Raw genomic sequence first — 25,930 nt, 5'->3', positions numbered from 1 at the left:
TGAGGCCTATCCTACAATATAAAGCTTTTTAACAATAAGGTTTTACATATTTTTTCTTCTGCATGGGAAGATTAAAAAAAACCCCAAACAAACAAAAAAAACCACAACAACAACAAAAAAAAAACCACAAAAAAACAACACACCAAACCCCCTTCAAACTTACTTTAAATACTTCCTCAAAACCCCACCCTTAAAAAAAAACAACCAAACCCCAAAACTCTAAAAACAAATCTAGGCAAGTTTTCAGACAAATTCTGGCACGTCCTGAACTGGAAATGGTTACTCACCACTCTGTCTTCCTCTTGTTCTTTAGTCAAGGGCTTATCCATTTCTGAAAGTGATTGATTTGCCTTGTGGGAATCCAGTACAGAATAGCCACGATCCATAATGCAACCGCTAGCAGCCTTCTGTAACAGAGGGAAGAGTGGCTTGAGAGCATTTAAACCCTCCAGAGAGAAACCTAAATTGGCTTATGGGACTTCGGACTTCTAATAAAGTCAGCCAGCACCATTTCACTACTTAAGCTTTAAGGTAACACGTTACTTGGTTATTTCTTCTTCCCTTTTGATATGCCTTTGTCTCCTCTTCTTCCAAAATATTAATGGCCTGTCTTGCGTCTTTAATTCAAGCTTTGGCAATGCTGTGTGGGTATTCTGACACACCTGTAAATTAAATTGCCTTTCCCTTTCTCCTCCCAGCACTTTTCAAAAGACAACCAAGATATTTAGTTACAGGAGAAATAAGCATGGCTCAAAGTTTCCCTTTTCCTCTAAGGAGTTTCATTGCAGATAAGCAGCCCAAGTGGTTTTGAACCTTGGGAGCTAGTTAGTAGATAGCCTCCCAAATGTTTGGTAGGTACTGTGAGACAGTAGGTGAAACTCCTTAAAAGCAATAGCACTGTCTTGCCTGTTGGAGAGCAAGTAGCTTCCTGTCAGTACTCAGAGATTCTCCACCCAATGCAAACAGTGAAGTGTTTTATATCCAGGAATAATAGGTAGTTCTTACTTTTGTTTATGAAACAGCAGAGTATTATGTCCATACTACAAGGCAGCGTGTGCCAGCTGAAGGCATGTGCATAGACAGAGCAAATCTTACAGTTTTAGTTTTAGAAAGGGAGTAATTTCCCTCCCATCCAGAAGCAGGACAGAGGTAAATAACATATTCTTAGGCCAGCAATCCTAAAAGATTCATATCAGGTGGATTCCAGCAGTTCAGTACAGAATCAGTGATTCAGTTCCAAAACAAAGATCACTTCCCTTATCTAAAATCATGGGTCACTCACGAAGGCACTGAGCCATGCGTTTCCAGTTATAACCCTTACATTTCAATAATAGCTAAAACCAACATTAGGAGAAGTTATTCTTGCAACATTTGTAAAGAGCAATTCAATTTAAGCTTCCTGCCTCAGTTGAAAAGAGAAAGCCATCAGAAGCATGACTACTCCTACTGAGCACCACACAGAGCTTCCTATCTGGTGTATTTGGGGTTGTCCAACAGGGACTGAAAAGCCAGTGTCTACAGTATGCAATTAAAAGATTCATACTGAAGATGCACTTTCACTAATACCTGCATTGCTTGTTTAATGATAGCGTGAATACCCTTACTGGCATTCATCTCCAGTCTGTGCTTGTATTACACACTTCATAAAGGGAAAAGATGTCCCTTCTGAGGGTAACAGGAGGAAAATGTTTAGGGGGAATTAGCAGATTTAAATTAGAATTGTGCTTTCTGGTACAATAGCTTAATGAACAAATTACGCATCTTGGGAATCACAGGTTTATTTCTACTTCACATGTAGGCCTGAACCAAGTGCCTTTGAGGCTAACAGGAGCATTGCTGTGAATTTCATTAACAGAGCCAGAGAAGCCCCTCCTTCAGCAGACAAGAAGTCCAGCAGAGAAACTAGATTGAAGCAGCTCATTTGTACATGTGCAGGTACTTCCAAAGCTCGCTTACCTGTCTTCTCATTCATAATTACTTATAGTCTTCACCACTATTTAAATGCATTATTTTTAGATTTTATTTTATAGTAACCATATGAAATGCAAAACTATATTTTTTGATAAGACTTTTAACTTCTACTATATTCTAGAATAGTCCAGTGTTACACATTTTAAATCTACTCCAGTAAAATTAAAATCTACTCCTCCTCATGCTGTGTACTTGCCTCAAAGGAACATAAGGTAGGTAGGAGATCAGCCGCCCTTTGCAGCATCTCTTGAAATCAGTGGAAAGATTCCCATAGGAGTTGATTTGATTCTAAATAAACAGCCAGCCATATTGGAACCAAAACTCCAACCTTCAGACCCTTTCTGAGATTAATTTTTTCTTATCAGTTTCTTATTACCAAGGACTATGTCGTCAGCCAAATGAAGCAGCACCACTGCAGTCACTGAAGCAATCCTTCATTGGCATACCAAATGAGGATCTAGCCTGTGACAAAGGATGCATTTCCTAAGAGTCTATATACTATCTAGACTTTGCTAACAATGGGCTCAAGTAGAATTGTCTATTTTAGCAGCAAGTTCACAGAGACATATGGAAACACTGGTGAAATTGTTATTAGCTGCTAAAATGCTAATGATGCCCTGAATTTCTTACAGACAAATGAGTAAGGGTCTTTCAGAAAAAAACCTTTGGTTTGAAAGAAAATTACCAAGACTCCCAAAATAAAAATAAACTGGAAGTCAAACCAAGATAAATAGTTATCTTAATATATAACAAATTCAACTATTTATCTTAATATCAGTAATAACTACTTATCCAGTGAGATAAAGGCTAACAGAAACATTATTAGACTAAGGCATGTATTTTAAATACTAAAGTAGTGCTCCTATAAAGCCATAAAAGCCTTTAATAGGCCTAGCTTTATTTCACCCATAATTTAATTTGTTCCACATCATATTGGAGGAGCCTGAACAGAAAAGCCTCCTGCTCCAACCCAAGTGAGCAAGTGATTCTCCTGTGACAACTGATACCAAAAAGGAGGTCCGGGGTTTGTGCATCACAGGCAGTTGTGACATTTTTCTAACCAAAAATGTGCAAAGTAAATACAGAGAAAATTGTACAGCAATACCCTGAATTATTGAAAGGCTAGCTGTGCAGAACAAACATAATTAAAGGGTCTCATTATCTTCTAAATAATCATTGTAAATAATGCTTTAGATAATTACTTCATTAGTTCTCAAAACACTAGCTTTTATTTTCCTCTGAGATTCCATCCACTAACTCTACTCTGAATAAATTGCCAAAAGGGAAAATCAAAAGCAGAACAAACATACTAGCTGGAAATGCAATGTGTACTTGTTGTAAGAACTGATTTAAACTCAGCATTTAAACCTATTTTGAAATGGATTTTTGGTGGTTTTTTTGCTAATTTTTGGAAGGTTAAAAGCATGGGTTTTTTGAATGTATATATTTTTTTCTCCAGATTGCCTTCTCATGCAGGTAGATTCATTTTCTAGCTGCCATATTTCTCTATTTAGAGATGGTTGACAGCAGTGTGGATAGAACAAAGAAAAATCTATATTATGGATGACTGGCCTTCTTAACTAAATACACATTGCCATTTTTCTTCACTACAAATACCATAAGGTAGACTCAATAATAGAAGAGACTATGTGTCTATAAGCAACTGCCTAAACAAAAGGAAAGCCAAAGATCAAGAGAAGAAATGGGCGGAAAAATCAAACCCCTGCAATTAGATGGCTCAATAGCAAAGAAAGTGTGTTTGGAAAGCAAGTAACTTCTTATTTCCTAACAGCATCCTGTGAGTAGTGCCAGTAACTAAAGCAATGGTAGGACAAAATGGCAAATGCTTTCCTGGTGAGGTCCCAGCCAATCTGCAGCACTGCAGAAGGCTGATGTTTACAAGTCACAGTGTTTGAAATGGCTTTTGCCAAATGTCCATTAAAGAAATTAAGTAACAAGTGCTAACTCTGCAGAGCAAGTCAGAATCATCCAATCCTTTACATAGAAAAGGCAAAAGCCAAATCAGCACTACTTGAAACTGAGGAGAGGATTAATTTTTTCACAGAGGTGATTACTGAAGTTTTGAAAAGGCAAATCAGCAGCAACCATGAAGCTGAGAGAGGGTTGAAACACATTTTGCAGAGGTGCAGCTTCTTTTTTGTTTAAAAACCGGTTTGTGCTGGTGTTGGAAGGAAGAAACAAATTTTATGGCACTTAAGTTCCTCTTCAAAGAAGAAACCCAGAGATACTGAAGTTATTTAAGTTAATTGGCATTATATAGACATTATTTGAGGCTAAAAAGCTAACAATAGATAAATATGCATGACTAGACTGATGTATGCCTTGATATAATGCTGTAGTGTATAAAGAGGGAAGTAATAAGCATTAAAGAGACTATCATTAAAAATTCTGAAGGCTCTCCTAAAGATGTTACTAGGCATTAAATCAAGCACCACCAAAAAGAGTAGAAAAAAAATGCATCCCAGAAACTGGTTTCTAAATCCTAATTGGATTTGGTTTTTAGGGGAAAAAAATAAAGTGGATAGTATAGGGAAAAGAAATCTTCTTTCTCTGGTCTTTCAATCAATGTCAGACGCTGAGTAGTGCTAAATAGGCTATATGAAAAAACCCAGACTCGAATCCAAGGAAGTGTTCTTCCACGACCCACTTTTTCAGTCCTGTCAGCACTTACAAGCAGTTTCCACACGGTGGCGGATTCCGGATCGAACATTAACCCGGCAAGAGCCTGCCCCCCTAACAAGCTGGGACTACTTGACTTTTCCTGCAATTTCCATTTCTCTTCCTTTCCTGCTTTATTACACTATCGACCACCTAAATAAGAGACCATGGTGCTCCTGTACTGAGTGAAAAAGACATCTGTGTTGTGAACTTGATAGTCTTTGTTAAACCATATTCTAATGATCATAGTTTATAACTAAACATGTAATGCTACTTCAGTTAGAACAGAAGGATTGGACTGCTAACTCCCATTGGCTTCTTAGTGATGTAAAAGTACTTCAGCCAAAGTTGTCAACCTGCAGATGCATCTTCGTGTGGTACCTTCAGCAGGTAACACTTCACAGCTTGAGATGTAACACACCAGGCCAACTAACCTCCTTTTTATCTCGTGTCTAATCACAAAACTTCAGTGCTTCAGTCTGAGAGCTTAAGCTTTGCTTAAACGTACAGCAACAACCAGCTGAATGTCTAAGCAAGTCAGACTACCACTCTAATAAAGATGCATTTATCACAAACCAATATTTGATTTGTTTTACATTTTTACTCACCTGTGTTCAAACTGGTCCGAAGGCAACAGCAGTCTTATAAGCTGAAATGGGCACCCATGTACAAGTTCTGTGCTCTGCCACACAGATCCTGTGGGATCCTGGACAAGTCATTTCAGGCACTTGGACAAACTAGGATTTAATCTTCCAATGCTACATACAAGTAGAACAGCTCTGTAATAGTTCTGATGAGTATTTAACTCTACAGTGACCTACAGATGGGAGCCAAGTAAAGTCTGGAACAGGCTTTCAAATAGTTGCAATCTCTTCACTTCTACTTAGCAACATCTGACTGGACAAAGATACTTCAGGTAGTATGAAACTGCTCACAGTGAGGAAACCATTGTCTGGGTGTCTCTGTTGTGAAATATCATTGCCACCCCCTGCTCCTTGTCTAGAGTTCATATATTTTATGTTTCGTCTAGACTGTGCTCTTCAAAATAACCACTTACATCCCTCAGACAACTGAAATCTGTTCCACAAACAGGCCAAGGAAAAAATTCTTCCCAAGGCCAGATTTTCTTCTTACAAATCCTTAGACTAGCAAATATTTTGTTTGATAAGACTTCCTATAAAAACCAATTCTATTAATCCACAGAACATTAAGATCCAGAGTTCGACTGTATGAACAGTCATGACAAAAGGTCTGACGTTTAAAAAAACCCCAAAACACAACCCTAAATAAAAAAACAAAACCATGCTTATATTTAAAAGATTCCGTTAATCACAATCAAAAGTGTTTCATTCTGTAATGTAGAACAGTATGAGAATCTGGTCTGATCTCGCCACTGACACTGCTTTTGCACTAGGTGACCTGCAGAGATCACTTCCAGAGTAATTCTCCGATTCTCTGATACAGAGATGCTCACTGTAGGCTCATGCCACAATTCAGAAAGGAAAAGGTTCGAAAAATAAGCCAAAGATTTCTTTACAACGAGCTGTCAGTGTTGTTATCCAGACTCCAGCTTTTGTATGCCTTCTCACCTATGAGCTTTCACATCTCATTTCAGAAATTTCAAATACGACTCCTTTAACTCTTACCCAGTGTTAGAAACACTGATGAAAACTACATAGTAGCAAACTCAAAAAGGTAAAAACCTGGTAACTACAGAAAGTTAACACAACTGTAATAATACCAAATAACCTTGTCAAATATGTATGGAAGCTGCCTGTTTTCGGTAAGATTACATAAAAAGACTATAAAGTGAGCTGTTACATAAACAGCACCTCTGTTGAGCCCCTATTCATTCTGACATACTCTTTACACTGAGTTGCACTCTGTTAGTATAATGTTGTCCAGCTCAGTTTACTGTTAACTGACAGTAACTGGCAAGGGCTGACCCATGTTCTCTCTAAAGTATGGACAGAGGAATTAAATCTTTGCATGCAAAATAATCCTTGTTTTCTTCGCAGCCGCAAAGTCTGTTGTACAGTAGCTATTCGCATCAGAACTTAGCCATTCTCTAACTATGCTTAAACATAAAAATCCTCCTTTCCCCCGATTTGCAGTAAAATGGATTCAAACGCAGCCAATAAAATCAATCACTCTTTACAACATGTAAATACGATTATTTTGTAATTACTTACCATTTCCATGTATTCTCCTTTGTAAAAATGTTTATTCATGAAGTTCTTTTGTTCTTCAGAACCTAGCTACAAGTGCTTACCAAATGCTCTTTTTATTCCAAAATGCTCATCTCCAAGTGCTTCACTACTGGCAGAAGGACTCTGTGTGCTGGAGAGAGGCAGCTAAAGAGGCTGCAACTGGCACTATGTAGCTGAGCAGCCAATTGCTTACTGTACATGACAGAAAAGACTGAGCTGATTCACAGGTGCAAAGGCTGACCCACTTGGGGAAGAATGCCATGGTTATTTTCAGAAGTTGCATACAAGCCACATTAACGCATCAAATCAAATTTAACATTGGGTAGCCTAAGTCTGTAAACCCCCTTTCACACCCTCCACTGCTCCCCCTCCAAACCCAACAAAACAAAACCCACATCCAAACTGTTCTCTCCAAACTACATGAAGCACAACTGTCTGAAAGGGTGTGGGTTGTTTTAAAATAATATCTTTATACAAAAAAAATCCTTCCTCTTAGGCAGCAGTTCCCTCATTTCCCTTTCTCTTTTAAATCTTATTTATCAGGCTTGCATTCATCAAAACTATGCTTAACAAATCCTCCGTTGCCTAGAAATGTCTTTTCTGTGTTTTGTGCTACAGAGCAAAGAGAAGCAGAATAAAGACAGATTAATTTGGAAACAACTCTAGTTCATTCTGTTGGATTCATTTGTGTTCAGATTTGATGCTTTTTTGCCAGGTACTGGGGTAACAGCACTCAGTGCCAGCAAAAAGCTCTCAGGAGTGGCACACCAGTTTCAAACACGAGCACGTGGGAATAACTCCAGTTAACACCTGGACACCAAAACCCTCAATCCATTCCAGAAATTCCAGTTCTGGGGTGAGCAGGTAAGAGGAAGTTATTTTAATTCTGCACTGATAAATATGCACTTCTATGAGGATTTGAGAATACATGAATAGCTTCATTCAAATAAATAATTCACATATTTTTCAAGTTCAATATTAAGCAAAATTCCACAGGTATATTAAAAAGGTATAAATCCCACTGATGTCTTCATAGTTCTCTCTACATCTGCTTTGACCATCTCTACATCTTTTTTGGTAAAAAGGTTCAGGAAATACAGTACTTTCACTCTAAGTATCAGTTGTTTGACATATGTCTTCACAAAAATGTATCAGCCTTATTCACACACTTACTGGAAATATTCAAAGGTCACGGTAACATCATAAATATAAAAACAGCCACAAGATACTTGCTTAGATAAATTTATTAGTGCATAGGTTAGAGATATATTCCCCTCCAATATTAACAGAACAAAAAAGTTCATGTGAAAAACAAGTTTTGTTTTAAAACAAACTCATTGAGACAGCTGTATAACAAAAAGCTATGGAGTAGGCTATTTAAATTTCTTGTCTTGATGGGCAAATTATTGCATTATAAATAAAAACAACATGATGGGATTTTGAGGGTCATTTTAGGTGATCAGCTGTTAAACAGCAGAACCAATTTCTTTTCCCCCTTATTTCTGTATATGTATAAATAATATTTACTGATAAAAATCTAGAAAACTATAGAATAAAAAACATATTTTACCTAGACTGAGTACTAAGGCAGCCAATCTTTCCCTACTTTGCATGTAAACTTCCAGAACACTCACCCATGTTTGTAAGGACTTAGAGGTAAAGAAATTTGTTCATTAATGAAGCCAAAATTTTTCAAGTGACTTCGTTATGGCCAACTTGCAAAAAGACCAATAATAGTAATTTTTTTTCTTTTTAAATATGTTTGACATCTGAACAGCTCTAGCACATTCACAGTGTATTTGGACAGCAAAGCAGGAACTGTCATACATACAATATTCACTGTAAACTTTGCTGAATTTAATCAAGTCCACAGACTGAGTTACAGTTGACTGAGTAACTTCAATCTTAGACACCTTCAACAAAACAAGAGTTTAAGGAGTTATTGCAGTTAACATTCTAATTATTTGAAACATTGACAAGTGTATTTTTAGACTGTATTTAAAAGGCACACATTATACTTCCCTCTAATTCTCTCACAGTGTAAATATATCTACATATCTACATAGATATGCTTAAACAATGAGAAGTCAAAAAGTCAAGTTACAAATATTTTACACACAAAGTACAAAAATAACCTGTAACATTAAATGCAGTTATTTAGTTACATTTGAAATCTTTCAAGCCTTTAAGTGTTGCAAACTAGCAGTACAACAGGGGTGTATATACTAAAACACTTCATACATGTTAAGACTAACTTTGTAACAGATCAGTGTCTTAGTTTTTACTATGTTTCAGACTTCTCTGAAGGAGTTTATGTGCTACACTCACACATCAACATTAGCAAGCTTCTGAATAAGAAGTCGTGACTTGGCTATATAGAGGAAAATACGACTTTTGTCACATTAATAGTAAGGCTAACTGATCCATCAGGGTTATTTGTATTTGAACAAGGGTTATTTGTAAAATTATCTGCTAAGGTTCAAATTTAATGTGCTTCATTACTGCATTCTTTTACCAGAAATGTTGCAACTAACATTTTATTACAAAGGCAACAAAACATTTAAAGCAATTAAAGTTTGAAATTGAAGGAAAAAAAAACAGAAAGCCTGGAAAATGTAAAAAAAGCTTTTGTTTTTTTTTCCTTCTCAAGTGGACTGCAATAGGAAGACAGTTAGATAAGGAGTCTTTTCAGGATAAAATACTTTAGCACTTGTTGGAGAAAAAAATTCAAGTATAAAGCTTAGATAGCTGACTAAATAATTACACTTGCAGACAAGGCTACATGTCAAAAATGTTCACACGAGTGCTAACAAAAGCAGAACTGGTAAGGTACTACATTTCATGATTAGAATCAGATTTGCAATAGAAAAAAGCTCCAAACAGTCAAAACTCGAAAGTCTCTCAACTCCCTATTTAAACTGTTTGTAACACTGAGATATGAAAAAAAAATTCTAATTTACTTCAGTTCAAAACAATTAAGACCAAGTTTCAGTCTTACAGAGTTTATGATGCAAATCTATCCATATCTTAATACATTCTCATATTCATTTATAAGTAAACATTAAGAGCAACTTTTAGATTTTTAACCATTAGTGATAGGTCATCATCGTGGAACAATGTAAGGCATCACTTATTAAGAAAGGTTTGGTTTTACAGAAGATGTATTTTGGAGTTTCTGAAGGTTCATAACTCTTGGAATGTGCTTGCTAGGATAGTGTTGTTGCTAGGATAATTCCAAGTATCAGAAGCAGTACAGTAACACAGATAATGATGAACATCAGTTTCTGCAAAAAAATAAAAGTTGAGATTGAAATACCCTGTTCACATACATGTACAGCCACAGAAAAAACTGACACCTCATCTCAGTGCTTTGATTTTCTTTCTAGAAAAATTAAGATAAATGCTTACTGCATTTATTCTTTCCTAACGTACATGTAACCATAGTTAGAAGATGGAGCTCTGTGAAACATTTCTATGTTTTACTTCACAGTATAATTCTTATTACTCACAGCCAGCTTTTGTAGATACCGTTACATACAGAAGCAGATGCAGTAGTGAACATTTACTTACCAGGGTCATGTCTAAGTACAGTAACATTGCTTACTGCCACCCTCCCTTGATAAATATTTGTAGTCTGCTCAACTCTTGAGATGGCATGCTTAATGGAATTCACAGAACTCAATAAAACGTACGTAAAAACACTGTGTAGGTAATACCTCAGAAGAGCTGCAGGGGGGAAAAATGTATAGGTTCTATGTATATGCATGAAAGCCTGACATCAGGTCAGGTGTTTCTGACTCTAAGCAATGATACAGTAAATCTGTTACCTGCCTATAAACCAAAGCTGAGAAGAAAGTCTAACAACAAAAGTAAAAGCCTTGCTATTAAGAAGAGTGTTAGTACAGAAAATTGAGTTTCTGATAAGCTGTTCAGAGTGATACCCTCTTCATAGTGCCTCATGCATACTTTGAGGATCCTGCATGCAGAAGTTGACTTTCTGTTGGACTCAGGAGTTAAGTAGCCTGGTTACGTGTTATCTTGACAAGAATTGGTAGCTTAGTATAGCAAGAATCTGCAGATTGAACAAATTATCAAATTTATGTCCTAAAATTCCAGCTGGAATCTTTGCAGACTTCCTTCTACAAATGTTATTTCCCACTGCTTCATTTAGTCTGGTATTAATAAATAGCTTGAAAGTAAGAAATTGTAGGATGTTCTACAAGGCATATAGCCAACTTCATGGTTGTAGACATTTCTTTTTATGAAAGCTCTGCCTAAAACCATGTAACACCCCATCTGATAAAGTTCCAAGTGTAACTGGTATCCCATATACTGGTGTAGATTTTTTGCTGATGTGAAGTTTCAGTATAAAAAAATTTCAAAGGGCTACAAGACAATAACTGCATTTTTGGTCTCATTTCCTTCTGCATTTATGAGTCTCATGTAGTGATAGCATTCTGTGCATGTGGCAGCTTACCACTAGGTGTCAGTTTCAATACTGACATGCATAGCACTTTTACAGTATCCAGAGATGAACAAGATCCCCCAATGCATCTTAAGCCTACTCTCCAGTGCTAACTGCATGGATATTATGGATTAGTAGAACAATACAAGTTACCAGGCCAAAACAAGAGCATAATTAGTTGATTAGTTACTTACTGCCACTGTGGCAGGAAGTCACACATGCTGCGGTTATCCGCGTTGGTAAACCAACAGACAAACCAATAATGAGAGCAACTACAGCAATCAACACCAATGACACAATGACAATTATCCACATTTTCTGTCAAAACCCAAGGCATTTATTATTTTAAGATTAAGCACAATGATTTGCATTTATTTTTAATGTTAAAAATAGTCAAGTTTTAGATCCACACTCATTTTTGTTAAAGCCTGCAGTGTTCTCCAATTGAGATAAATTTACCTGTATACTCTTGCATGCATAAGAATAAACACTGTTTACAGTTAAACTACTGTAGTTAAGACTTTTATAGTTGTCAAAGATGAGAAAAACACCATTTACATATATATTAAGTGGGCTCTTTTGATATTTCTTAAATATTTTTCTTTAAATATAGTGTGTTACCTACATGTAGATATCTGTCTGTAAAAAGATATATTATTCCCTCAAATCCAACTCACCATAAAAAGTCTCACAAAATTGCACAGCTTCTCAAAAGAGGAAATTATGAAGTCAAAAGAACAATTCATTCACTCTGCAATCATACAGTTACAAAGTATAAATTACTCAGTAGTTTGATTCCAGAATATATTATTTCGCTTTCTGATGGGAAGGAAGATATTGAAACACAAAAGTTTCCACACCAATGGCAAACACCTGAACGCTACTCCATTCCTCCACAAAACTGAGTATAGTGGTTTAATATCACACTCTTTCCAGAGGGAAGATCTCCCTTATCTAGTACTTTTACAAGAGTACAGAGGTAGTTACCTGTAAAAAGAATAATTGCAGATGGAATTCTAAAAAAGCCTTCTTCAGCAAAACAAGTAATTTTGTTTTTCCTGCTAACATGGCAATTTTACGGCTCTAAATCCAGGTAAATTTACCAGTGATAAAGAAGCAAAAACCTTTAGCTTATTTAGAGTCTGAATAATTAAAAGGTATCACGGTAATGGATAAGAACCCCCTGTGAATTTATCTACTGGCATAGTACATTAATTCTTCTTTTGGGTTTTTTACACTTTGTAATGACAGCTTTTTAAGTAGAAAACATAGCTTTATCTGTGTATGAATTGCTTGTATGTTTTTGTAGTAAGACAAGTTTCTGTCCTCTACTGGTAATATCAATTTTTAAAAACTGTAACAAATCACTTTGGAAAGGTTATGATTTTTTTCCTGATGGGACTGTGGGGTTGCTTGTAAAATCCTTTGGTAAATCTTCCTGTCACATACTAATTTATAACAACATTTTGTAATTTTAAATTAAATGTGTATTAATTCTACCTTAAAGGACTGAATACAACAACACAACTAAAATTGAAGGTCACTTCATACTGTGCTAATATACTGACTAGCATAATTACAGAAAGATAGCATACCCTTCGTGCTTTACTTTGATATTTAACTGCCTTTTTTGTTTCTTCTTTTGCATGTTCCACATAATCTGATGCATTCATCACGTTCTTTTCTATGTTGTTGATCATTTCACCCTTAAAATGAAATTTTGAAAAAAAAAACTTATTAGAATACATGGATCCTTGCTTAATGAACTGAAGAGAAGGAAGGCTATAGAACATAAGTGATTAAACAGTAAATAATGTACATATTGGCAGCTGACATTTTTTCTGCTTTGATGTGTAAATGGAAAAGGGAATGAGAAGCAAGGGCGCAAAGTTCTAACTAAACAAGGAACATTCATGGGCAGGGCAGGCATATTTCTCCCTTTAGCACAAACAAATACTGAACACCTGAAAACATACCACTGAATGTGAGGTATGTTTTAACAGCCAAAACTAAAGCTGACACACTAAAGAGATGAGAAATCTCTGAGGTGCCTGCAAGTGGGAAAAGATACTGACTCCTTTTGACACAAGGTTCAACAGTTATCTAAGAACACACACACATATAATAGCAACCTCAGAAGTTCCATGGAATTGAGGGCTCACCGTGTCAATACACAAGAAATTCAAATTAAGTATGATGAATGAAGTTTGGTAATGAAATGGAGGATTTGTGAAAAATTACAGTAACTCCATTACCTGTGTTTCTGTCCATCAGAAGAAATAGTCAGCAGCAGTAAACAGCAAAGCATTAAAAAATGATGCACAAGTAACTTTTGTTCATTTCTAATTCAAAAGAAAACTGCTACCTTTTTTTTTTTGCCTTGGCTAGATAGTTAGCAGTAAAGCAATGCAGGACTGGGAGAACAAAACCCAATTAAAAAAAGACAAATAAAATAGTCCTTTTCGGGAAAGCATCTCCCCTGAACACGACTCTTTCCACTTTGCTGCATAAGTCAAAGAATTTTAAAAACAGAAGTTAAAATATTTTTGTTAGATAATTGGTACGTAAAGACATGAACAAATTTATGTAGATAAGATAAAGCTTATAAACATACTTGAATGACTTTTCAATCTCTGTATATTCACCTTAGAACAGTAATCATACCTTTGTATTATGTGCAAGTTGCACACATTCTTGCTAATGCACATTTTATTCTACAACAACAGTCCTTTACCACACCTATAAGAATCCTAAACTCCCAAGATACCAGCAAACATTCCACCAGAAAGTTGTTCTTTCTTAACCAGGGATAAAATGTTCGAGCTTATTGCAATATAAGCATGCTGAAGAAAATATTAAGTATACCAACTGAAAATAAAGGCTACGCTTAGTTATTCGTAGGTAGACCACAAGTACATCCAGACTGTGTTTGTCTAAAAAACCTTTAGTGATCAACTTTCATATATTCTAATCATAGTCAAAAACCACCCTAAGTCTGTACTATCTGAATATAAGCAATTGTTCCTGCATATTTCAAAGAGGAATACTGAGGGGAAGAAAAAAAATAAAAAAACCCTCTTAGATAAACGTGTTTGAATTGGTTCATTTACCTGAGTCTCAACAAACATTGCCATGTCCATAAACATTTCATGTAGTTCCCGTATGCTGGATTCCAGTTTCATAATATCCTTGTGACGCGACTCAATTTCGTTCAGAGCTTGCCTAGTGATCTGAGAGTCTGATATAATCTTTGGAAGAACAAAAAAGATATGGACATAAATATGTGCTGACATACTTCTAAATATGAGAAGCAGCAAAATAGAAGAGAGGCATAAACTGGACTAGAAATACGTACATCTGAAGTGAAAATTGAAGGATTACCGCTCTCTAACATTTCTTCCAGTTCCTCATCAGTGGTGGTCTTTCCAGCTAGGATAGAAACACCAATACTTTACATAACATCACTCATTATTGAACATAAGATTTTGCCATACCAGAAGGATGATAATTCAAAGAAAATTATTCTATTAAGCATTGTTTTCAGCCATTACCAAGTGCCATTTTGCATATGGAAAAAACACCGCAAACCAACCCAAACCAGAAAATATCAAGTAATAGTCAGAAGACAATGCTGAGGAAAAGCTCAAGGCTCTAACTGAGTTATAGCAACACATAACCATGTCCTAAAGTATTAGGATCTCTCTCCTTAAACATATAGGTAAAGAAGAACTTAACTTGCCCAATAAACTTAACTGAAAAGCTGAATGGAACCATACGCATGAGAGGCTAATGACAAACTTGAGAATCACAGGAAAAGCAAAGTTATCTTGTGATTTGCCAACTTTCTGTTTGCATTTCCTATTTCAGCAATATATGTACTTGCTTTTACAGGAGATAATAAAGGCTAATCTTAGGTACAATATGTTATGGATATTTTAGACACCTTCTGAGGTAGATGCTGTAGTTCAGAGTACAGTCAATTACCTTTCTGAATACTCCTCATAGTAATCAATGATGAAATAACTCAGATGCGAGTCAGTCAACAAATGATTAATGTAAATTAACAGCAGCACTGATTTTAGTCAGCTGAATTTAACAAATGTTCTTATTGACAAAAATGTCACAGGATAAAAAGAGATGTTCTGTTTAACACGTTAATTTTAGAATGGCTTTTACTAATACTATTTTCAGAACACAGCTTTTCTCAATGTTTCATTAAAAGTTGTAGCATCAGAAATAAATGAAACAAAAGGAAAAGATAGTTACTTGAATAGTTTTCAACCAAAAAAAAATGAATTGAGTTTAACCTTATTTTCTTTACAGCTGCTCTGAATAGCAACACTAAAGAGTTTATGCCACGTGATAGTTTTTCCTTTCACATCCTGCAAAAAAGACATGCAAGATCTATAATGCTTTGTACCATCTTTAAGTAGCAAGAAACAAGGTAGGTATTAACAACACAATTAACTTTTTTAAAAAGTGTATTCAGGTCACTCACTTATCTCCAATTGCCTCTGTATCCGACCTTTGCTGCGTTCTCGAAAGAGAGTTTGTGTCTCGTTGTATTCCATCATGACCTCCACAAACTTGTGAGCCAATACAGAGTGCTATTTTATAAGGATATAAAAATGTGGAACAAAACCAATTATTTTTTTTTGTAATACAGCACAATACTGCACAGCAACTGAAAGTTACATTCCAACAAAACAGAACATGAACCTCTGAAATAATTTCACAGTGGTGAAAACTCATTCTCCAATTTACTAGAATCCTTTTATTTAAACTTAAGTGATCATACCTGTGTTTTTCTTATCCTGAGGTCCACTGATGTCCGATTAGCATTTTCACCCTGATCAAAAGTCTGCTCAATAGCTAAGAACAATACAAGAATGTTATTAGTCAATGGTCAGTATAATTATTTAATAGCTCAGTTACTTTGTAAATAGTGCTAACTAATATTTTCTTCATGTATAAGATCCCCACAGACATGTTTAACATTTGGGGTGTGGCAGTGATATATAGATAATACAAAATAATTTTCATAATTGGTACAGATCTTGTAACACAGTAACCACTTCAATACTTTTACAGAGTCACGCTACTGTCTATTACTACAGAAAAATCTCAAAAGTTCTAACAATACTGGCTGCTCTTACAGTTTAAACAATAAACACCATACCCTAGTGTTTATGGAAGTAATTGTAATACAGCAACATTAAAACACTCAATATATTTCAAAACCTATGCTAAACAATGAAGACATAGCCACAGGGGAAAGCCAAAGCAAAATTAGCTAGGTTGAATTTAAAACACACTAAGTGCTCTAAAGCAATTCCCTGTGTAGGCATGTATGCTATGGAGACTCTTCTTGTGGTAAATCTTCCAAGACACCATGACCAAAACCCAGCAGTTAAGCTGCAGAATTCACATCTACACAGAGAAATTACTTTGCACTTTAATTTTCTAGGCTATTCCTGAAAGCAAGCAAGCTCTTTGTCCTGTTCCACAGAATGGGCTGTGCTGAGACCTGGTATTTGTTAGTGGTGAAGGTTGCCAAGGAGGAATAAAGTAGAGGACGATAGGGTTCCTGGCATGGGTTGTACATTAGTTGGCAGGGAGGGGGAGGCTCTCTAGTTTAAAGAGCCATCCAATCCAGTTTATGCACACACAATGCAACTTTTAAAGTTTAGGAGTTCAGCTGCAATGAGCTAAGTCTGTAACACTGCTACATCCTGAATCATTACACATGACGGCAGTTCTATTTCTCCTCACAATTTACCCTTTAACCTGGCTCGGACTTTATTAGCAATCTTCTTTATTTCCTCATTTAATTCTTCAAGTTCTTCTTTTGTTCCTGAAAGAAAAAAGAAAATTAAAAACATGTTTGTTTTTTTTTTTCTTCAGAACTGTTGATAATGGTAAGCCAGCAACTATCTAGAACTCTACCTTGCAATGTCATAACTGCATCCAGTATAACCATGCAGAGGACTTGTTTATTATACTCCTAAACACTTTACCATTTTTGTAGCAGCATACTATTAGGTTCCTGCTTCTTATGAGAAGCTCTTACAGTTGGGAAATGTTATTACCAAGTCATGAACTAAACCAGGTAATGAAATATTCCACATTTTTTCTTAACGTAACACTTTCGGGGTAACATTCGTTCGCTCATCAAAATGAAAGTTCACTGAAGCCTATCAAATGAAGATACAGATTTTTCCGCACTTCTACTTTGGTTGTTTAACATGGACTCATAGCTTTTGCCTTTATTAACACATCTGGACCATGCACTCCCTATTATTAAGAATACTACACAAAGAATTCACAAAGAATTTCACTACATCTCTGCTACTGGGTTTACTGAAGGCACTAGATTCACAAGAGCCTATATTACTTACAGGCAAGGTCATGTTCCTACACAATTCATATGCATGATTGAGCACAGTTTTTAGCACAAACACAAGCTGATACATGAGCTGAGACCACAGATGTTAAAACACTCAAATGAACCCAAGATGTATGTATGAGATGACTGTGTACGATTGTCAAGACAAAAAGCAGCCTGCAAAGTCATTTAAGAATACAAGCGTATGCCCATCTGTAGACAAAGAAAATAGGAAGGAGAGAAAAACTAACATAGAAAGTTCAGTTTTCATCAACAAGAAAGAGCTGCAACATTTCACAAAAATATCTCCCCATCTTCCCTTTTCTTTAAGCTTCTCCCGTAAACACAGGCATTCCTTGAATTAACAAGGGTTGACAACACATGAGGTTACTGGGTAAGTTCCCTAAACTTTTGAGTTCTCTGTTCAGAAAGCACATCTGCACTTCCAGCACTTCTAAAAATAGGGCTCTGTCATTGAACTGCCTACTACTGCTAAAGCAGCTGGTTATAGTGTTACTGTTAGGCAGGATCTTGCCCCTATTTAAGAACAAAGAGAAGATGATGGCTGTACTGTATGAGTGTCAGCTGACACTTCAACACTGTCACCAATTAAAAGAAATGCAAATAGCTTCTGTGTTTCTGAAGACACAACCCATTTCATGATACCATATTAAACTGGAATTTTGCTCTAGCAAACGTGTGGATCATGCAACAAATACGCTGAAAATGTATTTATTCAAATGAGACTTACGGAGTAAAAAATAAGCAAATGAAAACATTAATCCAAGATAAAAAATGGAAACATTTAATGAACTGTGTTACGTTTTGCATTCTGAACACCTCAAGTTCTATTCCCATAAATAGCTAAAAACATGCAAATTATTTCAGAACATCCAGCCACACATATCTGAAATCCAAAAAAAGTGATACGCACTTCCTTCAGGATTTGGTGCTGACAGGATAATGCTGTGCTGCTTCTTCACTTCTTCCACATTTTGTGCTATTTTTGCTATATTATTTCTAAGTTCCTCAACCTAGAGGAAGAGAAATATGGCAATGAGAACAGTACAATAATTCAGGCCAACATTTGATTTAGAACACCATTACAAAGCATATTGGGGATGGGGTGTAGATGAATTTGTTAAGCCTAATTACAGAAGTTAAAAGGCACAGAGAAATAACTAAGTCTTTAATGCATGGTGAAAACTATAACTTTACCTGTTGGAAAAAGTCATCCATAAAATGGTCTTTTTCAACAATAACTGTCTCCCCATCTTCGTTTCCTTTATACTGTAAAAGACAACAAAACAAATCTATGAAATAAAACTCAGGCTCCTGTTCAACACAATGACACCCTCTTCACCACTGCTACTGCAGACACATTTCTGCCAACAGTCTGCCAAGTCACAAAAGCAAGTTTCCTTCTGAGGGCCACAGTTCAAAAAACAAACAAGCAGAGAGGTCAAAGAAAGAAACCACCCAACTACCATGAAGTAGTGAATGCTCAGGCATTTACATGTACTCCTCTGTAAACAGCTTCAGGACAGAACCAGTCTGTGAGTGATGTCACAGTTTCAGTACCTGTCATAAAAACTATTCAAATAATATTTGGCATGTAAGTGTTCTCTCACAGCATAAAGATACTTCCACAGAGAGTCCCACATGAACTGAAATTAACATTCAGTTTACTAAGACAGTGAATCAATCCTTCTCAAAGAAATGCTAAGAGAGATGCTGATGACTGCCTTGTGATGGTGAAAGCTCAACATCTGTTGCAAGCTAGAACTAAAAGCTACCAACATCTGCTTACTAGTTTTGCCCTCGGATGTCTCAAGGCTGCCATTCCACACCACTTTAGACATAATTACACACACTAAACTATACACACATTACATAATTGATAAACCCTGGAACAGCAGCCAAGGCAGCAGCAGCTCAAGCTGACAGGCTGTCACAGCTTGCCAGGGCATCCAGCCCAAAACACTGCCTCCCTCACACTGGCCTAATCCTTGAGCCAGCCCTGCAGAATACATGGATCCTCACAGGAACAGATATTAAAGTTTTATCAAAGGAAAAGAGAAAACATGCATCCTAGAAAGGCAAAGAGCTCCAGCCTCCATGTTCTTTAGTTCCCTCTGTAAAAAGCACAGGCTGTTTGAACAGCATTGAACCAAAATTAGAACAAAATATTATTCTAGCAGATAGTCAAAGGGTTATCTGTTAGGAAAATAAAATACAAGACAGGTACCATCAAGGGATTTTCACATCCTAGACACTTTTCTTCTTACAAGTCACTCTGCCTTTGGTCTTCTAACACCTGCTTTCTGTTCCTAAACCCTGATCCTATTTACCCGTAGGCCCTTTGTTTCTGGTTTTATTAAACTAGGTGAGATGTATATTATTTGCAAGACAATTCTGCAATTTAATCCCATGTCAAGCACTGCTTTTATCTAATCAAGGAGGTTATATTTAATGAAGATCTAGGAGTGCCCCAAATCTTCAAGGAGTTATTACTCAGACTTTGTGACAGTTGTTTTCCTGCAAATTCAGGGAGTGCGTAAAGCCCTATGACAATCTTTGTCAGAAATCATCTGTTTTTTATACTCACAGAAACCCATAAAGCCCCAGCTGAAATACAGAAATTTAGGTGTTGCTACTTTCCCGGCCCACCCTCCCATCACTCATAGCACCGTGTGTCATTGAAGACTTTTTGCAGTTACTCATTTTGAGGACATGACTGCTAGAACTCAGTATTAAAGAACCTGTCCTCAGGGACTGTAATCAATCAACAGTCTTGCTTAACACACACAAGTGAGACAGTCACCCAACTTTTACCCATGCCAGAGACTACAAAGCTACCAGTTGAAAGTTAAGAATGAGCAACACATTAAAGACCTTTAATTTCATTACTTAAGTAAAAGAACAACTTCTGCTTACATATACTGAGTAAAGAATAATTTTTGTACTTGTTTATAACCACATACTGTATTTAGTTAATTGAACTAAAAAAAAAAATGAAAATAGCATTAGCTAAAAGACACAGATGTCAGCTTTCAGCCTGGTCAGATGATCTTGGTAAAACATTAAACACCTGAGTGAATCGTAAAGAAATGAAAGATACAAAAATCTTGCTGAGAAGCCCTGTTTGTAGATGCCAGGCTGGAAGGGAGCAATCAGGATTCCCCACCCTATAGGCAGGTCCATATTCATTTCACTTTTGCATTTGGTTGCAATGACACCATTGACAGATTCTCTGTCTACAATTTGTTGAAGGATTTATGGACATCCTAGTTTGAACATCAGCACCTGAGATACTTGGTGACTTGTCAACCTCTGACCTCTACATTCTTAAATCACCACTTCCCTAAAATACAGCTTATCTGCTAACTCTCTTGAACTTTAGTGATGCACCTCTTCTGACGACCACACAATGTAACCAAGAACTCACTTTTATCATCAAGTTCAACAGAAACACATTGTTTCTCCTAGACCTTGCCTCCCCAGCATAACCAGTATCAGAAAAAGCTGATAAAAGTTACACGTCAATGTCAAGAGCAAACTAATGAAGCCTGTTTGCAGCTCATACCTTGACCTTGGGACTCAAAGTCTGGGACATACAACCCTATAAACATTCATAGACTTGTAAAATGTATCAAGTTCCTTAGAAACTGGTTTGTATCACAGAATCCAGATATTCAGACAATATCATTTCTCAGCTCCAAGTAGAAGCTATCCTGGTGGCTATGAAACTTCTGACATTTCCCATACCTTATAGAATTGCAAAAGTCAGTCTAGCTTGAGATTCCTTACCACATTAATTATCAACCTTTGAAACTGAAACAGCTTTTGACCTAAACCCACAACTATTACTTGCTCTTTAAATCCCATCCAAGGTTAGTTATTTCCCAGTCCAGATCATGTGTATTCCTCTGGCAGGCTCCGAGGACAGTAACTGACCAGCATCACTCCAAGGACTCAACCCCAAGGAGCGGGTTACAGAGTGTTACAGTTTCTCCTTACAGCATCAGTGTTTCCAGAAATTCTTTTCTATCACAGCAGCCAAGAAGGGCTTACAGACAGCCAAGATGATCAAACAGGCAGCTCCAGCAGGTCAATTTTTAACATGCATTTAGTAGCATTATCAACAACCAGAACAGCATCATATGGTAACCATCTATAAGAAATTAGCCTGTTATGACACGGAAAACATACAGCTCATCTTCAGAAAATTCCATGTCTGAACAAAGACTAATGTAAGAAATTAACTCCTGAGGAGGGAAACTCTGTAATGTTTTCCTCCTTCTGAAATAGTTCCTTTTGCATTTTTTTTTTTCCATTCCACCCAATTCTACCAATTTTAAACTTTAGGACTTTGTGGTTCTTCACTTGTTCCTAAACAGTTCTGGGGGCACTAAGTGAACGCCCAAGAGATAGCTTACAAAAAAATGCAGTTCTGTTCAAGTTACGGGTCTTTAACAACAACAAAAGCTATAACCATACATTTTGAAAGGTTTTATCAGAGATATCCTCAGTAACACTGAAGAGTAAGGAAATGTAAAAGCATGTATTTAAAATGATTAACCAATCAAGCAAGAAAAATAGATTTCAATAGACAGCTCTGCATCCATTTCAGAAACAAGGTAGTAATTTTAAAGCCATATGAACAATGCTCCCCTAACTTGAAACCCAAATCATCGCTCCTAAGCAGAGACTTTTTACATCTTACTGCTTTCTTAAATGATTTAGCAAGTATAACAAAAAAGTTTGAATGAGTTTTATTAACAGGCCTTTAAAAGGACATCTGTTTTTAATATCAGACACTAGCTAAATGTGCTGAGCTGACTGTCTGAACATAGACCCCCCGGCTCTTTTCAAGCCATTTCAAGATGGATTTGTATCCGTGAACAGCAAACCACTGAAGGCTGGGAGAATGTTTTATAATCAGTGCTGTGTACTTGCCTTGGGTTTGTTTTTTCCTATTCCATAAATGCATACCATCCACCACTGCTGAAAACAGCATATGGGATCAGAGAGAATCTTTTATTCTTCTTTTAATCTTACACCAATTTGTGCTCAAAATAACTAATACCAGTCTGGGATTTGATCAATTGTCCAGTTAATTGCAGTCAAGGACAATTCTGACAGCTGAAAGAAGTTCATTTTGGCCTGCTTAGAATCATTTAGAAAGTACATGAAAATAATCCCCTACAAATACGATTATGGTTGCTCTCTTCTGAAAAAGCATGTACTGTACAAGAATTTTTCTAGCAAGAAAATAAGAGGATGCAACATTATCTGTTCTCCAGCAACTACTTTAGCCCTGCTTAACTGCTCAAAAACAGTGTATTAACAAAAGTATCAAAAAGTTATGATCATTTTATGTTAATGGATTACAAACACTGATAAGTAACATTTCTCTCTCTTTATAAAAGATACAGGGCAATTTAGGAAAAAAGTTACAGCTTTTAATGACAAAAGTTTGCTTGCTGTCACATAAAATCCAGGAGCTCACAAAAAGAGCATGTTAACTTCAATGAACATTTCTGCTAAAGGGAATACTGTTAAAATGGGTCAGTGTTGACTGGCCAGCATCTCCTCAACTACTTCTGTACCTCAAAGGGTCTTTGGGGGAAATAGGGTGGATGGAACTTATTTTGGTAAGATCCAACCAAAGTAAAACACTATGAAATTCTTATATTAAAGGAAAAGAGGTAAGGCACAGCTATTCCTGAAGACCTTGCAGGCCCAGGCCTGTTCAAAAAACATGACTTATATGCTCTACTTAATGATTCAACCAAATAAAATACAATGAAACTACACTAATCAAACTGAAACAGTTTAGAAAATAGGCAAATAAATGTTAATACATTAGCTCCTCACTCAGTTTATTTATTCCTTTTCAAAGCAATCTTATCTAAGTGTGGTCAAGGATCACAGCTCAAAGCGCTTATACTACTGAAGGAACATCACAAACCATGATCTCATTATTTCTCATATAGATGAAAGGTGGAAGTTGCTACTTCCATGAGTTCCCTGAGGAAACCAAGTTTTACAAAAGGCACCTCCCTCAGGGATGCAACGTTTCAAAACTTCATGTCAACTGCACACTTTTGCGTGATAAAATTTAGACTGGATCTTCAGTAACTTCAGTTGATGTTTAAATATTTTCTTCCAGTTAGAAGAAAACTTTTAAGTCTCTAAGCTATTTGTTAATTCTACAGGCAGCAATACTGAACACTTATAAGCAGCAGCTTCCTGCAGTGACATTTCAGTTGAAGCAGCTTGCTGCAGTACCACATTTTCAGATATCACATACTAAATCTGGCTTAAAAGCCTCTATTCATAGTTGCTTTAAAAACTGTTAACAATATCTAAAATGAGGTTTATTTTCTGTTGTTTCCTTTTTTTTGTGTGCAGATTTTTGTTTTTACATTAATAAAACCCATTCAACAGACCACTGCTGCTTCCCCTCAGTCAGAATGAAGTCTACTTGTTTAGGGCTATACATGAAAAATTCAATTCAGATCACTGCTTGCTGCTTCCTCTTTCCAGGAAGCAGGCACCATCACCAACATTTGGCACGTATTCCTACAACCTGGACATGTTTAGAAAAAGGAAAAGGGAAGAATTAAATCTGAAACAAATTACACAATTCTTTGGCATGCCTCCAAAACATCTTTCCTGATAAAAGATACTGTAATCTGACAAGGCAAAATCTTTTCAGATGCCAATTCATCCTTTTAGGAAGGAAGATGAAGACACTGATAATTCCATCTCTTAGAAACAGAGCTTCCAAAATGTATTTTGTGATCCAGAAGATATGAACTTAATTTTAAGATGAACGAGTGCTAAACATGCCTGCATGTCGACACAGGCCAACTTCCACATATATGTGGAATCCCAGAACTATCACAGAAGTTCTCGGTGATCTCCACTTCCATTTCTTTCCAGGAAGAAAAACCAAAACAAACCAAATATCCTTTTACTTTACCCAAGCCATATCCTGCTGTTGACAGGACGGTACCTCCCGCCAACTCTCCCTTCTTTTTTAGGATACCGTTTTCAAAGCACAAATAAGGGAAAGGAAAAGAGTGTATAAACATAGCCAGCTACCATTTTGTAAACACGCAGGAAATAAAATCTGCGGATAGCTTTATTGACGCGTTACCGGTTAAACAGTTCCCAAGCGGATAAATCTACCCCACGACACCGCAGGCAGCTCGAAAACAACGCTATTACCCGGCGCATCTGCCATTCAGAACTGTAACGGCTTGGACGCGCTAGAGGTCAGGAGGCAGCGGGGGAAGGTGTTCTAATAAACCGGAGAAGCCTGACCTCTTACTGCCAGGCCCCCAGACCCTCCCCGGCTCCCGGGGGAAGCCGCCCCTGCCTGAGAAGGGAGCGGGGAAGGGCGGTGCGGCCGCCTCCCCGCCCCAGGGCCGCGGCGCTGCCTGCGCGGATCCCGTCACGGAACACCGGCCTTCCCGCCGATGTCCGTTACCTCAGCCGCGATAGCGGCCCCAACTCCCCCGCGCTCCGCCGCTTTGTACGCTCCCACCCGCCGCCGCCCTGCCCCGGAGGGCGCCCCGCTGCCCCTAAGCCGAACCCTCGCGTCTGCCAGGTCAGCCAGCCGGTCCTTCATCCCCGCAGCAGCTCAGCGGCTCCCCGCGGTACCGTCCTCCTGCTACTGCTCCCCGCCGAGGGCCGCCCGCGCCCGGCCCGCTGCCCCCGGGGCCACCTCCCCTCTCTCGGTCTCGGGGCCGGCCGCTGCTGACGGGCCGGGCTGCGTTACCGCCCCACCCTCCTTCCGCGGCGCGCTGCGCAGCGGCCACGCCCCCAGCCCCGCCCCACGCCGCCGCAACCACAGGCCGCGCATGCGGGGAAAGGGGCGGGCGGGGGTGGCAACCGTCCCCTCGGGAGCCCGCCTCACGCTACTGACGTCAGAGAGCGGGTGGCTTGGGCGCGGGCGCTGCCTGAGGTAACTGGCGGCTGCCCCGGTGTAGCGGCGGGAGCTGTGAGGGAGTAGGGGTATGGCGGCTGGTCTGGGGCGTCATGAGAGGATGAGTTGTAAAGAGTTGTGATGTCATTTTGGAGTTTAGTTTTATTTAGCTCTTCTCTGGCCCATGATGTGGGTCAGCTGCAATCGGGCTGGGTGTAATTTATGTTTAGTGTGAAAAGCACACAGGCTGCATCCTCCCTTTGCTGATGCTTCTGTTCACC

At 37.7% G+C, this 25,930-nt stretch overlaps 2 protein-coding genes and 1 long non-coding RNA gene across 13 annotated transcripts in view; 1 reads left to right on the top strand and 2 right to left on the bottom strand.

The window, feature by feature from the left end:
• The window catches only part of RIMBP2 (RIMS binding protein 2), a 136,263-nt gene extending 135,627 nt beyond the window's left edge, over positions 1-636 (bottom strand). The window contains exon 1 of one of the 9 annotated variants that reach the window (XR_009967204.1): positions 288-599. Coding sequence is in view for 8 of the 9 variants with exons in the window: in XM_062631591.1 (XP_062487575.1) it covers positions 288-386 (99 nt within the window). In the remaining variant the exon portion in view is untranslated. Of the gene's footprint in view, positions 1-287 lie in introns of all 9 variants that reach the window. The other 8 variants (XM_062631591.1, XM_062631590.1, XM_062631592.1 and 5 more) reach the window with 8 other exon arrangements.
• LOC134170286 (uncharacterized) overlaps positions 1-24,707 on the top strand; it is a 29,575-nt gene extending 4,868 nt beyond the window's left edge. Inside the window, exons 2-4 of one of the 2 annotated variants that reach the window (XR_009967206.1) lie at positions 7,576-7,724; positions 15,662-15,769; positions 24,435-24,707. This is a non-coding gene — a long non-coding RNA (uncharacterized LOC134170286). Of the gene's footprint in view, positions 1-7,575; positions 7,725-15,661; positions 15,770-24,262; positions 24,400-24,434 lie in introns of those variants that run through there. The other variant, XR_009967207.1, reaches the window with a different exon arrangement.
• Positions 8,087-25,538, bottom strand: STX2 (syntaxin 2). Of its 2 annotated transcripts, XM_062631598.1 has the most exons (11): positions 25,317-25,538; positions 18,929-19,000; positions 18,645-18,744; positions 17,105-17,179; positions 16,124-16,197; positions 15,824-15,932; positions 14,681-14,754; positions 14,436-14,573; positions 12,921-13,031; positions 11,583-11,643; positions 8,087-10,144 (listed from the first exon to the last, which is right to left on the bottom strand). In XM_062631598.1, the coding sequence occupies exons 1-11, from the start codon at positions 25,350-25,352 to the stop codon at positions 10,044-10,046; spliced, it is 951 nt and encodes a 316-aa protein (XP_062487582.1). In that variant the 5' UTR covers positions 25,353-25,538; the 3' UTR covers positions 8,087-10,043. The 2 variants fall into 2 exon arrangements, with proteins under 2 accessions (XP_062487582.1, XP_062487581.1); XM_062631597.1 differs by lacking the exon at positions 11,583-11,643 and having other exon boundaries at positions 25,317-25,535.
• Between the last annotated feature and the right edge of the window lie 392 nt (positions 25,539-25,930).

Source organism: Pezoporus occidentalis, unplaced genomic scaffold, assembly GCF_034315485.1.
Source record: "Pezoporus occidentalis ecotype Australia unplaced genomic scaffold, CSIRO_AGI_Poc_V1 ctg37, whole genome shotgun sequence".
NCBI classification, from domain to species: Eukaryota; Metazoa; Chordata; class Aves; order Psittaciformes; family Psittacidae; genus Pezoporus; species Pezoporus occidentalis.
Note: the sequence above shows the minus strand (reverse complement) of the source record. Positions and strands in the feature narration are given on the sequence as shown.

Excerpts from the sequence above, each read along its gene's own strand:
- STX2 (XM_062631598.1), bottom strand. The coding sequence starts at position 25,352 with ATGAAGGACCGGCTGGCTGACCTGGCAGACGCGAGG. Across the intron at positions 16,198-17,104 it reads AGTCCGAGCCAGGTTAAAGG|CTATTGAGCAGACTTTTGAT; the intron begins GTAAATTGTGAG and ends TATTGTTCTTAG. Across the intron at positions 10,145-11,582 it reads TGTAGTTGCTCTCATTATTG|AAACTGATGTTCATCATTAT; the intron begins GTTTGTCTGTTG and ends ATTTTTTTGCAG.